Below are 16,194 nucleotides of genomic sequence, written 5' to 3' on the forward strand. Positions count from 1 at the left end.
AGTCGAGCTCGAGCTTACGAGCTTTTGGCTCGAGCGAAACTTGAGCTCAAGGTTCTAGATCAAACTGAGCTCGAGCTCGAGCCTCATACTACCTTGGCAAGCCAAGCTCGAATAGCTGACTATTCAGCTCAACTCGGCTCAAATTCACACCTAAATATGAACGTAAAATTCAAATTCTCCTAGCAGAAGCTCAAATGGAAGAAAGAAGGGAAACAATGAATAGATAAGCAGAAAACTATAAATTCACAACACCAGGAAAGAGAGAGTCCGAAGAAACAAAAATGGAATATGAAACTTTTCCGTCCTTTTTCCAAGGAGGAAGATTTGCTCCCAAAATTCACTGCAAAAGATGATAAAGGGTATTTTAAGAATTTTTGAAGAATATATTAGTCACATGATGTCACATGTGACGAAGTGTGATGGATAGTTAACGGCAAAAGAGGTTTTAGACAATTGTCAAAAAACTTAAAAGTATATTAAGACAATATGTAAATAATAAGGGTAGAGTTGGTCAATTAGCTAATCCATAAGGGTAATTTAAGAAATTTGCCCTATTTTATTAATGATATATAATATTTTGATCGTTTTTATTTTAATTTATTAATGATTTTTTATATTCAAATCCAATCTAAAAACCCATCTAAATCTAATGGACTAATATAGATTCAATTGGAATGGAAATACCAATGAATCAAGTTTGGATCTAGATATACGAAATATTCAAATTCTATCCGACCAGTTTGCTGCTCTAGCCTGTATGATGACACTCGACAGAATAACTTTAAAGCTGAACGTTTGGGGGAGATGAACAGCGCACATTCAACTCCAACCCTAGAATTGATTCCATGGTTTAAACATGGCACTTTAAGGGTGTGGTTTTTAGCTTCATCCACAAATAGGTACTGCTTGCCTTGTTCAAAGTCAGAAAACATTTGCCCAGAAGAACATCCAAATATGATTTTTTATTCCCACTGAAGTGAAAGTTCTTTTGCCACTAAGCTACATTTTCTTGGCTCTCATGTATTTTTACCATCATCTTTCTGTGAAAGTTCCCGGTTATCAAAATATTTCCATGAAGGCCTCGTTGCATTTGACAATGGAAATCCAGACTGTAAAAGTCCTTTAAGCCACTTTATCTTGTTTGCGAGCTCCTCCAAATCCAGAATAGTTGATTCTACTGTATCAGAGAATGTGGAATTCAAATACTCTTTCCCACTACTTCTCATCCTCTTTGATGTAGTGTAACTATATCTGGCTCTCACTGTAGTTTGTTTATTTGCAGCTGATACATCTTTATCTGAACTTGAAACACTGTCTGATAAGCTGGCTTTTTCCATGCTTCTATCTCCCAGTTTGGAATCCATTTCTGTATTGTTTGTCTCTGTTTCTTTACAAACTAGGCCCTCTGAAGGTTGCCTTTGTGTTTCCTCTGCTGGAGGATGTTCAGATCTATCTGAAGACAGAAAGCCAGCTGAAGAATGTGAGGAAACAGAAGGAACAACTTCCAGTTTGGATTCCATTTCTGTATTGTTTGTCTCCGTTTCTTTACAAACTAGGTCCTCTGAAGGTTGCCTTTGTGCTTCCTCTGCTGGAGGGTGTTCAGATCTATCTGAAGACAGAAAGCCAGCTGAAGAATGCGAGGAAACAGAAGGAACAATGCCATATGCTTCTCCACCTGTAGTGGGTTCCTCTTCTCTCTCCTTATCTAAAACAAAATAAACAAAAAATAAATAAGATACACATTAGTAGGGAGAAGATAAAATACATACATGAAACGCAGCACAAATCTCTTGTGAAAGGCTCACCATCATCATCATGGGAACCCATCTCAAAAGCAAGCAAAGTTCATGGACTTGAAAACAAGGATAAAATTATACAAAAAGTCAAAAGTGCTATTAAACCAGATGTCAAAGAAAAAAATGAAAAATGTGATAATAAAGCACAGATACAAGATCAAGAAGATTTAAACAGTTACATAAAGGCCAGAAAATGACAATCAGATACCCACCTAAACTCTTGCGGTTGAGTCAAGTATCACATCATTTTTATTGCAATTACAATGACTCTATTTATAGACTCATCTCAGAACTAGTATGTCCCTTTACGTGTGAAAATTTGAACTAGGAAACTGGCCCAAATCAATTGCTATTTGCTTTACACGAAGGCAAATCCATAGCTAACCCAGAGAGACACTCCAATAAGGACTCTAATTGCTAATACAACTCCAAATAAGAAATAACAACTTCATAATCCTACTAAAACTAACTTAATGGAGGGAAATAAAAAATTACAAGAAATAATAAATCATGATTTTACAATGAACACATGGGAATAACTATAAATACTAAGTTTGGAAGTTACTATAGATAGTAATTTTGGAACTGCAGTGATTTCTAGAAAACTTAAGACACATACGACTAGAAAATTAGATATAAAAACTCAAAAATACCAATATTCCTATCGCCAAAAATTCTGAAGTGGGTGTAGGAATTAGAAATTTGATTTATTTCTCCATGGGTTCTTTCCTTCAACATCCTTTTATTAACTGTACTGTGGCCAGAAGTCTTTGGCAATTCTTTCTCGACTCCTTAGCTAGGGGCAAGCTCGGCTGGATTCCCCCAAATTCTGTTATAGAGTTCATCAACTCTTGGCAAGGGCTAAAGACGAGTTCGGGCAAGAGAGGAAGCTGCTTCTGGAAAGCAATTATTCATGCCATCATGTGGAATATCTGGGAGGAAAGAAACAGGAGATTATTTGATGAGAGTTACTCCTTGGAGACTATCAGAGATCGTATCCTAGCTAACATTAGCAGCTGGATGGTGAATAGTAAAGTTTTTGAGGGTATCAATCGGAATGACATAGAAATGAATTGGCCTTCCCTATTGTCAACCTCTCCATTTCACCCTCAGCCATTCCTTAAAATCGCCCCAAGACAAGACTGTGAGCACATTCTGAACTTTGATGGCAGCTTTAGGAGAACTGCAGAGGACAGCTCAAACGCTGGAATAGGTCTGATTCGAAGAGCAAATGAAGAATTGACTTGGGCCTATAGTGGCCCTTCCAAGGCTGTTGATGCTTCTGAAGCGGAGGCTAGGGCCCTCCTGGAAGGCCTCAGAATCGCCAAGTCTCATCAGCTTTGTTTCATTGCAGTGGAAGGAGATTCAAGGAATGTTATAGGGCTTCGGGACAGACTCTTGACCCGTGGTAGCTCTCCCATCTGCTGTTAGAAATCAGGGAGCTTGCCTCTTGCTTACAGTGCAGTTTTAGATGGATTCCTAGAGAATTAAATCAAGAGGCTGACAGTCTAGCTAAATCTGGGTCAGGAAGGGATTTTTTGTAAAGTGCTCATACATTGCCAATTTAGTGGGCTTTGTCTTTTGTTTTTGTTTTGCTGACAAGGCTTTGTACATCCCTCCTTGTTTCTGATCTTAATGGATTTAGTTATCTTCTCCCAAAAAAAACCTGAATCAATGCTCATATATCCAAGAACCCATGCTGTTGTTCTTTAGCTAGCCCAAAAACTACCCTCAAATCCACCTCCACCACCAAACCATTGTAATATGGTGCTTTCCACAAACTCAGCCCTATTCCAGTGCTACATAGACACAAACATGGGAATCAGAAAACAGAGATGTCTGAGTCTGATTTATCAAGATGAAACAATGACCCACAGAAACATATACATAAAAGTATAAACTATTAAAATGGTGTACATTTTGTTGCATTTCAACATTATAAACCTATAGAAAATGGTATAAAAGATTTTGTTTGTTTCTCAATAATATTTTAAAGAAAATAGTAATTAACAAAGCTAACATTTTATGGGAAAATGCCATTCATTGTGTATATTAGCTGTTTTTTTTATAATCAAAAGAGAGTTTATTTAAAATAAAGTTTTACAGCTTGTAGATGGGAATAATGTTCCCAAACTAGTACACATTTCTGTCCCACTTTACAGCGCAGCAGTGCAGCCCAAAACAATTGTTGCCTCAGTGCCCCTTGTTTGGCAAGAAAATCAGCTAGCCCATTTGCACTCCTGATACATTTGAATTCAGCCTCTACCTCCTTTGCAACCTTTTCCACTTCCCTAATCACATGTTTGAAGGTCCATGGAGTAATTCTATTGTTTGTAGCCCAAGAGATGATCACCTTTGAGTCCCCTTCTACCTCAATATGCCTAAGTCCTAGCTGCTTAGCCCAAGAGATTTTCACCTTCTGATCCATTGTGTATATTAGCTGTTCATTTATGTTGAATAAGGACAACAAGAAAAATGTCACATAGAAGTTTCCTTCAAGAATCCATGGAGTGTCAGAGTCTGACTCATGTCCAAGTCCAACAGACACTTCATCCGTTTAGGAGAGTCCATGTGACACTACTTGTAATACTGTCATAAATTCTGCCCTTGTAGAATCACTATAGACACTGAGACCAGAATATAAGGCCAAAACATCACCATTACTATTTCCAAAGAGTCCTTCAATGGATGAAATTCCCATACCACCAAGAAAATTCTTCTCTTCTTCCCTTCTCTGCACTTCTCTGTACTTCTGATAGTTGAAAATGTCTTCTTCTATATAAAAATATATTTATAAATTATTTCAAACAAGACCAACCTACCCAAGCTTGACTAAACCCGACCCAAATTGTATTGATTAAGCTCAGATTGATCAATTTGGGTAGGAATGGCAATGGGGCGGGTTTGGGGCAAGGCACTCCCTCCCCATCCTCATCCCGTCCCTGGTGGTGCAGCGGGTTTGGGGTGGGGCACCTCCTTATCGGGGACAGAGAATCTCCAAATTTTTCCTGCCCTAAGTCAACTCCTAAAACTACATCATATTTAGTGTATTTTGGAAATTATATTAAGGGAATTTATGAGTATTTTAAACATTGTATTATGGAAATTTAGGGGTATTCACTTCTCTGTACTTCTGATAGTTGAAAATGTCTTCTTCTAGTGGTTGACAATTCCAACAAAACCACAGGAATTCGTTCATCTTCCATGAGGTGCAGTGATACCCCTAACATACAGGTTACCACTGTGATGTTAAATGGGGTAGTTTTTTGGAACAATCCCAATTACAACGATCTCACATGCAGGGAGAAGCCTCCTCTTGCATCTGAAGTTTCTCATGAACAATGTAGAGATATGAAATGAAGAACAAGAAGGAAAAAGCAGGAAAAGGCAACAGGCAAGGCACATGGCAGCATAGATACACTCTATAGGAAGTGAATATGTTGATAAGGGAATTTAGTAATATATATTAAATGGACAAGGTTATCATATAGTGTCACTGATGCTTTGGCTGGGCAAGGTGTCAATAGAAACCACTTGTATTGGGAAACTACAATGAGGAAGATGGAAAATTGATAACTTGCTGCCCTACGATTGTTAAGCATATTCACTTCACCATTTTGTACATAAAATTCTTTCCATTATAATAATAAAGTTATAGTTAGTTAGTTACCAATTAAAAAGAAAAGGGAAGCAGCAGCCAAACCCTTGCAGCACCAACCAAGAAAAAAACAATCTGTACCTGTAGGTGCAAGAAAGCAACCAATCCTCCACAATGGTGCTCCACTTTTATTTTGTATTACTATCAAACAAAATGTTGGGCATCAGATGAAGCAAATGTACCCAGTAAGGTGTATGAAGTGTATGCCTTATACAATGTATATGCTATTTTTATAAATAACTTTCACCTTTTTTTTTATCAATAACAGAATAGCTTTCATTAAAAAATAAGAAGAGGTACAACAAGATGGGGGGAGACAAACTCTCTTAACTTCCCACCAAATGAAAAACAAAACAATTACACAAGAGCCTAAAACAAAGCATCCCTAATTACTCCTTGCTTAGCTAACCCATCCGCAGAGGAATTTGCACTTCTTTTGACCCAAATCAGCTTGACTTCAACATCCCTAGTCAACCATTTAAATTTTCAATTTTCATTGCTGTAATGCCAAAAGCCAGTTGCCTCTTCCTTCAACCAACCCACCCGTAACTTAGAATCTCCCTCTATAATGAGTTTCCTAATGTTTAAGTCCTTGGCCCTTTGTACACCTTCCAAAGCTGCCATAATCTCAGCCCGAATAGAGTCACCCACCCTCACCTATTAAACTAGAGAAGAGAACAGTCACATTCCCATCCTCATTCCTTAAGACTTCCCCCAATACCAAGGGCCCTAGGTTCCCCACACTATTCCCATCAAAGTTCAACTTAATAAACCCACCAGGAGGAGGGACCCAAACATGTACAGAAGAAACAATGGGTGGAGTAGACCTTGCAACTCCATCCAATTCCCTAACAAATCATCATTTGAGAAGTCATTAAACAGCTCCAAAGAATTCAGCCAATGCACCACTCCGATGTGAATCACCTCCAAGATGGACTGTACCCCTCTTTCCTTATCAGCAAAAATTCTCTAGTTCATTTCTACCCAAATCGTCCAACATGCTGCAGCCCTAATACTTCTCTACATAATTCTCCCCCTTTTCATTGGCCACCTGAAAAAAGAAGAAGCAAACAGACTTCGCACATTTGGCGGGGCAGTCCAACTACAACCAAACAAGGAAAAGATCCATTCCCAAATACAATTAGCAAAATGGCAAGAAATTAATAAGTGATAGCCATTCTCATCATTAGATTTGCACAAAACACATCAATGAGGAGGCAAGAGACTTTTAGGTCCTTTGTTTTGAAGCAAGTCACAAGTGTTGATTCATTCCAAAGATGATTCCCAACAAAAAACCCCAACCGTAGAAGGAATAGGATTACACCATACTTCCTTAACAGGGAAAGACAGCCCAAGGGAAGAATTATGTTAAGGCTTTAAAAAAGGAGCCACAAGTAAATTGCCAGAGGCCGAAAGAGACCAGATCCTACAAACAGGATTTGTAGGATCCAGGTAAACACTATCAAGGATACCCAGAAGTGAAAAAGTTCTATTTAACTCTGAGGCCGAGTTTGATGGGACTAGAAAAGTGGCAATAGGCTCATCTTGATCCAAGGCAAGAAAAGAGGTGGAATAGCTTGAATGGCTTTCCATGGTGAAGCTCTCGTAGTCCTAGCCAGAATTCCAGCATCCCATCCATTATCCACAATCCCATGAATACTTCTCACTATCTTAGCCCACAACATTTCCTCCTCAAGAGGAAATCTCCAATAACCACTTCCCCGGTAGAGCCAAATTCCTCTTCTGAATATTTCCAAGTCCAAGACCTCCAAACTTCTTATTTCTACAAACCAGCTCCTATTTCACCCTATGGTCTTTTTTCTCCTCTCCTGGCTTCCAAAGGAAATCCCTCATCAACTTCTCCAATCTTCTTCCTACCTTTTTCCGAAATCTTAAAAATTGACAGAAAATAGACAGGCAGGTTAGCTAAAGTGGATTTGATCAAAGTAACTCTTTTCCCAAAAAATAAATAATTCCTCTTCCAAGATGCAAGTCTCTTTTCAAAATTTTCCACAACCGGATTCCAAAAATTTCCTTTTCTTGGGTTATCTCCTAGGGGAAATCCTAAGCTATTCAAAGGCCAACCGGACACCGTGCAACCCAAAATATTTGCACACTCGACTACCTCCCTCTCCTCCATATTGATTCCAAGTATACAACTTTTCTCAAAGTTCACTTTCAAATTAGACAAATGTTCAAAAAGTTGTACAGTAAGCTTCAAGTTCCTAATTCAACTCATATCCCCCCTTCATAAAAGAGTATCATGTCATCTGCAAATTGCAAGTGAGTAATTAGAACCTCCTCTCTACCCACTCTCCAACCTCTTACTAAATTCTTGGAATTTGATCTTGAAATCAATCTACCTAAAACATCAATTACTAGGGTAAACAATAAAGGAGAAAGGGGATCTCCTTGCTTGATACACCCCTCAAAGCTGGAAAGAAGTCCACCGCTGTCCTATTAACCAACACAGAATAATGACAATTTCTAACACACCCTAAGACCCACTTGTACCACCTATCTCCAAACCCGAAGCTCATCAACACCTCAACCAAACAAGACCAATACACCAAGTCATAGCCCTCTCTAGATCAAGTTTACAAACCACTCCTTTTTTTCCCCAACTTCTTAAAATCTTCTACACTTCCATTTGTTATTAAAATCTGATCAACAATCTGTCTTCCTGTCACAAAAGCTCTTTGATTTGGTGTAATAATAGCAGAGAGGACTTTCTTAATCCTAAGAGACAACACTTCAGCAATAATCTCGTACAGACTATTCACCAGACTTATAAGAGTCCCTAGGGTGAACAGCGTCTCTCTTTTTAGAGACCAAAGCAATAAAAGGGGAGTTCAATCCTGGACTAATTACCCCCCCCCCAATAAAATTCCTCAACTAGATATGAAATGTAAGGTGTACAACTTATATGATATTCTTTCAAGAGATAGCATCTACTGTCTCTCTCCTTCATTTTCATTTACAATTGTGCCTAGAAGAAAAGCTCTCCCCACCCTTTGATTTGCTAGCTCATCTACCATACTATTAGCATCCCTCTTAACTCATTTAACCTTCACCTCCATGTCTCTAGTCAGCCATCTAATTTTTTTTTCCCATTTCTATAGGACCATAACCCTACCTCTTTTCTCTGCAGCCACCGTATCGCCAATCTTGGATCACCCTCAATAACCATTTTCTTAATGTTCATATTTCTTGCCCATGACACCCCTTCCATTACAGCCATTACAAAGTGTATGCTTTTTTGTACACATCCTTATAGAAGAGGTGATGAGGTGTATGCCCTATGCATGTACAAGCTTTTACAATATGCTTCTTGGTGTTTTTCCCTTTGAGGGCGTGCCTCTAGCATGCACCTCACATTCTTTTAAAAATACTGTCGACCGTTAGGGAGAGTAGCAATCTGAGGTTCCAATAAACACTATAAAACTCGGATACCAAGAGTTATATCGCATGTGGGAAATAAAGTAGAGCCCACTAAACATTGAAAACTGCTGCTCAGACCTCCCAGGGGGTGTCTCACTAAAGACCTTCCAGGAATCTAATTCTATCTCTACACATCATGAATAATCACACAATTTAACTTGCTAAAGCTATGATGGATTTCACCAATGGATTTCCATGGTCAAACTAGAGTCACTATTGATAGACCCAGCACCCTAAGTTGGATTGCATGCCAAATTTGCTTCTACAATATCATCATATATGGATCAACTACATGAAACTTGTTTCACCATTCTGTTCTGTTTAATGCCATAAATTTTTAGTCTAAATAGAATCTCCATAACCACTTACCTAGCAAGCAGAGTTAGTTTCTACATCAAAACCTCCTTGCTTTCAAACACCATCACCCAACTATAATACAACCCTTTTGGATACCCCAGGTTCCCTTAAGAAACTGCTCATAATTTCTCAATTCTTTTAATTATCCTAACCAGATTGTGGAAGACCAATAAGAACTAGGCAAACCAAAGAATGTGGATTTTTTTATCAATAACAGTGAATTTTATTAAAGATTGAGAAATTACATTGCTAAGGAGCTAAAAAATCTTAACTCCCTAATACATCAATGTACACCCAAACCGTAAATCAATTACAAAACAGCCCAAAAAATAGAGTTTCTGTTCACCCCTTGCCTAGCTAAACCATCTGCCAATGAGTTTGCACTTCTCTTTATCCATGTACAACTAACTTCAATGTCCTTAGCCACTTAAATTTCCTCTTTTCATTGTGGTAGTTTCAGAGCTTGGAATTGTCCTCTTTTAACCAGTTCACTACAATTTCAGAATCACCTTCTATGATCAATTTATTAATATGCATGTCTTTGACCCTTTGTACCCTTCAAGAGCTCCTAGTATCTCAGCCCTTAAAGAATCTCCTACCCCAATTGGACCAGAATACATAGCTAACAGATTCCCTTTCTCATCTCTTATCACTCCCCCTATTCCGAAGGGCCCTGGATTGCCCAAACTACTGCCATCAAAGTTCAGTTTGATAAAGCCGCGAGGTGGAGGGGTCCAAAAGGACTTGATGCTTCCTTAGTTGAAGTTGATTCTGCAATTTCCTTCCAATTCCTTAGCATATCTCATCAACTGAAAAATCTGCAAACAATTCCAAAGTTTTCAACCAATGTATCACTTAATGTGAATAATCTCCAATATTACTTCCAAGCTTCTCTCTTTATCTAAAAAAATCCGTGAATTTCTCTCCTCCCAAACAGTCCAACATACTGCAGCCCTAACACATCTTCACATGATCTTGGCCCTTTTTGTTGGGCAGTTGGGCATGGAAGTGAATAAGCTCTGCACATTCAAAGGGGGAGTCCACCTACACCCTAACAAAGAAGTAAACCATTCCCAAATGGTTTTAGCAAATAGACAGGTAATTAGTAAATGGTAGCCAGACTCACCATCAAATTTACAAAGGACACACCAATGAGGATACAAACAACTAATGGATCTTTTTCTTTAAGTAAATTTCCTATATTAACTCTTTCCAGAAAGGCTTCCCAACAGAAACTCCCAACCTTTGGAGGAATAGGTTGACACCACACCTCTTAAACATGGAAGGACAGTCGAACAAAAGAAGGTTGTATTAGGGCCTTAAAGAAAGATGCACAGGTGTAGGAACCTGAAGGAGTGAGGGTCCAAATTCTATTGCTTGCCTTTGTTGGCTCTAGGAAGATCCCTTCAAGGATGGATAATAAGGCTGAAATACAGCCTAACTCTGTGTCCCTAATATCTCTTCTCAAACTCGGGTTCCAACCAAATCTAGAAGGTGAGTTAGAAGGTACAAGGAAGGAGGAAACTAGTTCGTTTTTAAGGGTAGAGATAGCAAACAGAGTTGGAAACTGATCTTTCAAAGGGGAATCCCCAACCCAAACATGTTCGTAGAATTTAATTAGGTTGCCTGAGTGCAAGTCATACCTGATCCAAGGAGAGAACACGAGCAAAATAGCTTGAATAGCTTTCGAGGGAGATACTCTTGTAGTCCTTGCTAGAATCCCAGTGTCCCATCCATTGTCTACCACCCCATGAATACTTCCCACTATTTTAAGCCAAAGTTTTTCCTTTTTTCAATGAAAATCTCCATAACCATTTCCTCAGCAATGCTAAGTTCCTATTCCTTATGTTCCCAATTCCCAAACCTCCCTCCTTCTTACTCCTACACACCACCTCCCACCTAACCCTATGGTCCTTCTTCTCCTCCCCCGACTCCCAGAGAAAATCTCCCATAAGTCTTTGCAACCTGCTAGCCACCCTAACCGGAATCTTAAAGACTGACAAAAAATAGGCAGCAAGGTTAGCTAGTGTGGACCTAATTAGAGTGATTCTCCCACCAAGGGACAAATAGTTTTTCTTCCAATTGGCAAGACTCTTTTCAAACCTCTCCACAACCGGAACCCAAAATTCAACTTTCTGAGGATTATCTCCCAATGGCAAACCAAGGTAATTTAAGGGCCAATTAGATACTACACACCCCAAAATGTCTACACACTCACATACCTCCCCTTCCCCCATATTAACTCCAACTATACAACTTTTCTCAAAATTCACTTTAAGGTTTGACATTTGCTCCAAAAGTTGTATAGTGAGCTTCAGGTTTCTGATCCTATTGAGATCCCCTCCTTCACAAAAAAGAACAGTGTCATCTGCAAATTGCAAGTGTGTGATTGGTATGTTCTCTCTTCCGACCCTCCATCCCCTTATTAAGTCCCTAGAATCTGCTTTGGAGATTAGTTTCCCCAACACTTCTGCGACCAATGTAAACAAAAAAAAGGGAGAGGGGATCTCCTTGTCTAATCCCTCTCAAAGCTGGAAAATAGTCCACCACCGTCCCATTCACCAAGATGGAGTAATAGCAATTCCTAATGCAGCCCATCACCCATGTGCACCATTTATCTCCAAACCCAAAATTAATCATCACCTCCAACAAGAAAGACCAATCAACCAAGTCATAAGCCTTTTCCAAGTCCAATTTGCAAACCACCCCTTTTTTCCTGGATTTCTTGAAGTCCTCCAAACTCTCATTTGCTATAAGTATCTGATCTGTTATATGTCCCCTTCACAAAAGCTCCTTGGTTATTTGCTATGATTTCTAGGAGCACCTTCCTAATTCTAATGGAAAGCACCTTAGTAATGATCTTATATAGGTTGTTAACTAAGCTAATCGGCCTGTAGTCCTTCAGATGGTTTGCATCACTTTTCTTGGGTACCAAGGCAATGAAAATTGAGTTTGGACCAAGTAAAAAACCTATGTGACAATGGGATCTCTTTAAGTTCATAGGCATCGATAAATTGATTAAATCTCCTCATACTCGTGGTTGATCTCTGCCTAGGACTATTTGTTTCTTCCAAGAATCTGATTACATTGAAATCACCTCCCAAGCACCATGGCCCATCCCACAATCCCCTTATGTCAGCCATTTCATCCCATAACTTCCTCCTCTCTCTGTAGTCATTCGGCCCATACACGTTGGTTAACGCCCATTCAAATCCATCCTCCACTTGCCTAAACTTCAAGGAAACTGAAAATTGTCTTATCAATTCCTCCATACCTACCAGTACCTCATTCTTCCACATTGTCACAACACCCCCTGCAGACCCCCAGGAAGGTAAGGCCACCCAACTAATCTCCCTACCTTTCCATACACTTCTTGCCCACTTGGTGTCAAATTCTGCTCTTTTAGTTTCCTGCAGCAATACCACATCTAGATCTATTTTCTTGATGGCCTCTTTTATCACTGCTCTCTTCCATGCACTTCTTAGTCCTCTAATATTCCAACTTATGATCTTCATTTATCTCTATTCTCCACCCCTTAACCCTATCACCCTCACTTATTTCCCTTTCTCCTTTCCCCTCAGGCACCAAAGCTTTTATCTCCTTCCACATCCTTCAACAGCCTTTTAGCCTCACTCATTTTCTCCTTTTAGCCTTAACTTTTCTCTTTTTGTAAGAACACTTTTAGATCATTTGGATCTTTCAATTTACACCCCAACTTCTGCTCAAACACTGCCACAAAGTCCTCACTAGTCAACTCTCTTTTGTCTATCTTTCTATTTCTCTCTTCCTAACCTGTTTCCCCATCTCTACCTTCTTCCTCCTGACTTTCTTCTACACTAGACTCCTCTGCCCCTCCTTTCTGTGACTTCTTCTCCTCAACTTCATAAATCAGGCTCTCAAGGATTTCTAGAATTCTGTTATTTTTTTTATCTTCCTCTTCTCTTTCTATCTATCTCCTGACCCTCCCTACCTCTGCTACTCTCTCTTACCCCTTCCTCTCCTATACAAGTTGGAGCCTCTGAATTGGGATCGATATTTGGCACACAGGACACGGAGAAAACATTAGTATCATAAACTGAATGGACATAGTTACCTACGTTATACAGGGATAGGATAGGAATTCTAGAATTGAAAGCAGACTGCCAGGTCCTGAATTGAAGTGTGAGAGTCATCTAACTCCTTGGCTCGATTCTGATGAGTTTGCCTTTCTGTCTCCTTTGTTATACAGTGATCTCTTCCCTCACCCTCCTGTTTGTCCCCCTCTACTATACCCCTGTTTTGTTCTTGGAAAGTCTCAGATATTTCCTTACAGATCTCCTGTCTGGCAAAAGTACTTGGTGGTAGAGCTTCTGAGTGTGGGATAGGGTTTTCGCCCCCAACATTAGGAATGTGTTTTGCTCTGTTGATTGGTTCACGGTGTAGAGACTGTTCTTTGCAAAATACTTCTGCTTCTTCTGTGAACAGTGTGCCATGATTTAGAGTTGCTACCACTTCTTCCTCTGACATCTTTTCGGGCTCGACACTTCCTATACTGGACTAGTCATCAGAATCTTCTTCTACTTCTGGTTCTTCCAAAATACAGTCTACCGAGCCCTCATCAACGCCCTCCTTCTCCTCATTGTATTCTCTTGCGTATCTGGGATTTGGTCGATCCTGTGATGCTTGGACCTCCCTATGTATTTCAGAAACTGGGCGAGAAAGTGACTATTGAGAACCTCTGGTTTTCTCAGTACGCCTGGTCGAAGTTGAAACACCACCAAACGTCTTAGTCGAAGAAGAAGATAGACGATTTCTATCATCCATAGTCCCCAACATATGCCCCCGATTCACGTGCTCACTTAAACAATCACGTGGAATGGGTTTTGACCCTTTGGTTGGACCATTCTGTCCTCCTATTGGTTCAGATAGACCAGCTCGCACCAAACCTTTGACTGGTCCACCCCTCTTTTTAACCATGGCAGCAAATGTAGCTCGGGCCCCTAAATTTTCAGTTAATTCAAAATTTTTCAATTATTTTCTTTTAAAGGCTTGCGTATCTTTTGGTTTTTCACTACCGACTTCCAAGCTTCCCCTTTAGCCCTGTGTTGTTCTTCGCCCGGTCTCACCAACACTTGTGTGCCACATGTAGCCCGGCCCACCAAGTCTTTTTTTTTATCAATAATTGTGAAATGTATTCATTAAATTAGTAGTCAATCAAGACTACAGTCAGTCTTGAATTCCAAAAGATTTCAGATTGAGAAAAGTAGAAGAAAGAGTGAGAAGAAAGGAGAAGAAAGCAAAAGTACACAAGGGTTTTGAAAGGAGGGACAGATCGAATGAATCAGCCACCGCCACTCTCTTAATATTTATAGGTTATGTGCACTAAATGTAGGAAAGAGCAGAATTGCCCGTAATGCTTACATGGCAAATAAAACAAATAATAAACTGAAATAACAAGCGGTCTAAGATAACTACCAACTAACACTGACATAACTAACAAAGGTTACATGTGCTGTCATACGAACACAATGGGGACCACAGCCATGGGGCCCACATCAGTGTTCTCTACACTCCCCCTCTAGTTGGGAATAGATATTTGTCATTCCCAACTTGAATGGGTCTGCCTCTAACTTCTTCCTTGGAACAGCCTTGGTGAGAAGATCTACGAGCTGCATGTCGGAGGTGATATACGGGAGACACACTTCTTGTGATGAGACCCTTTCTCTGACAAAATGTCGATCAACTTCGATATGCTTAGTTCTGTCATGCTGCACCGGATTGTGATCTATATTAATAGCCGCCTGATTATCACAATACAGCATCAAGGGCTTCTCATAATCAATACCCAACTCTTCAAGTAGTGATTTCAGCCATAGGATTTCAGCCACTCCGTTAGCCATTGACCTGTATTCAGCTTTGGCACTAGAGCGGGAAACAACACTTTGTTTCTTACTCCTCCAGGAGACAAGGTTACCTCCTACAAAGGTACAATATCCAGAGGTAGACCTCCTGTCATCAGCACTCCCAACCCAATCAGCATCTGTATAGACCTCCACCTTCATGTGATTATTGTTCTTGAATAGTATACCTCTACCTGGGCATCTCTTCAAGTATGCTAATATTCTCTCAGCTGCAAGAAGATGAATAGTTCTAGGGGAATGTATGTACTAGCTGACAACATTGACTGCATAACTGATATCTGGCCGTGTGAGGCAGAGATATAAGAGCTTTCCAACCAACCGTTGGAACATAACTTTGTCTTCAAGAGGCTCTCCACCCTCTGCACTGATCTTGTGATTCTGTTCAATGGGTGTATCAACAGGCTTGACACCTAACTTTCCAGTTTCCGCCAAAAGATCTAGAACATATTTCCTTTGAGAGATAAAGATCCCCTGTTTAGATCTAGCAACCTCAATAGCCAAAAAATATCGCAGTGCACCGAGAACTTTCACCTCAAACTCCTGATGAAGGAGCTGTTTGAGGGACTCAATCTCACTATTATTATTCCTTGTCACTACAATATCATCAACATATACAGCAAGCAAGGTCAAAGAAGAGTTCACTCTTTTAACGAACAGTGTATGATCTGACTGGGCCTGTACATAGCCAAATTTTCCAAGGGCTAGTCTGAATCTATCAAACCAAGCTCTAGGTGACTGCTTTAATCCATACAATGCCTTATTCAGTCGGCAAACCTTCTTACCTGTCTCTGTATCATAGAATCCAGGGGGCAACTGCATGTAGACCTCTTCCTGTAAGTCTCCATTCAGAAAGGCATTTTTAACATCCATCTGGAACAAGGGCCAAGAGTAACTTGCTGCAAGGGCTAATAGAACTCGACTAGTGGTCATCTTGGCTACTGGGGCAAAAGTCTCCAAGTAGTCTATACCATAAGTCTGAGTAAACCCTTTTGCAACCAACCGGGCTTTGTACCTTTCAATGGAGCCATCAGCATTATGTTTC

At 39.9% G+C, this 16,194-nt stretch overlaps 1 protein-coding gene across 28 annotated transcripts in view; it reads right to left on the reverse strand.

Moving 5' to 3' along the window:
- Positions 1–779: 779 nt before the first annotated feature.
- The window catches only part of LOC104610075 (uncharacterized), a 76,164-nt gene continuing 60,749 nt past the window's right edge, over positions 780–16,194 (reverse strand). For 21 of the 28 annotated variants that reach the window (XM_088895032.1, XM_088895023.1, XM_088895019.1 and 18 more), the window contains 2 exons: positions 5,467–5,595; positions 780–1,705 (listed from right to left, as the gene is read on the reverse strand). In XM_088895032.1, coding sequence (XP_088751158.1) covers positions 1,017–1,705; positions 5,467–5,595 — 818 coding nt within the window. In that variant the 3' untranslated portion in view covers positions 780–1,016. The remainder of the gene's footprint in view (positions 1,706–5,466; positions 5,596–16,194) is intronic. The other 7 variants (XM_088895033.1, XM_088895029.1, XM_088895034.1 and 4 more) reach the window with 2 other exon arrangements.

Source organism: Nelumbo nucifera, chromosome 1 (assembly GCF_055504915.1).
Source record: "Nelumbo nucifera cultivar China Antique chromosome 1, China Antique-T2T, whole genome shotgun sequence".
Taxonomy (NCBI): domain Eukaryota; kingdom Viridiplantae; phylum Streptophyta; class Magnoliopsida; order Proteales; family Nelumbonaceae; genus Nelumbo; species Nelumbo nucifera.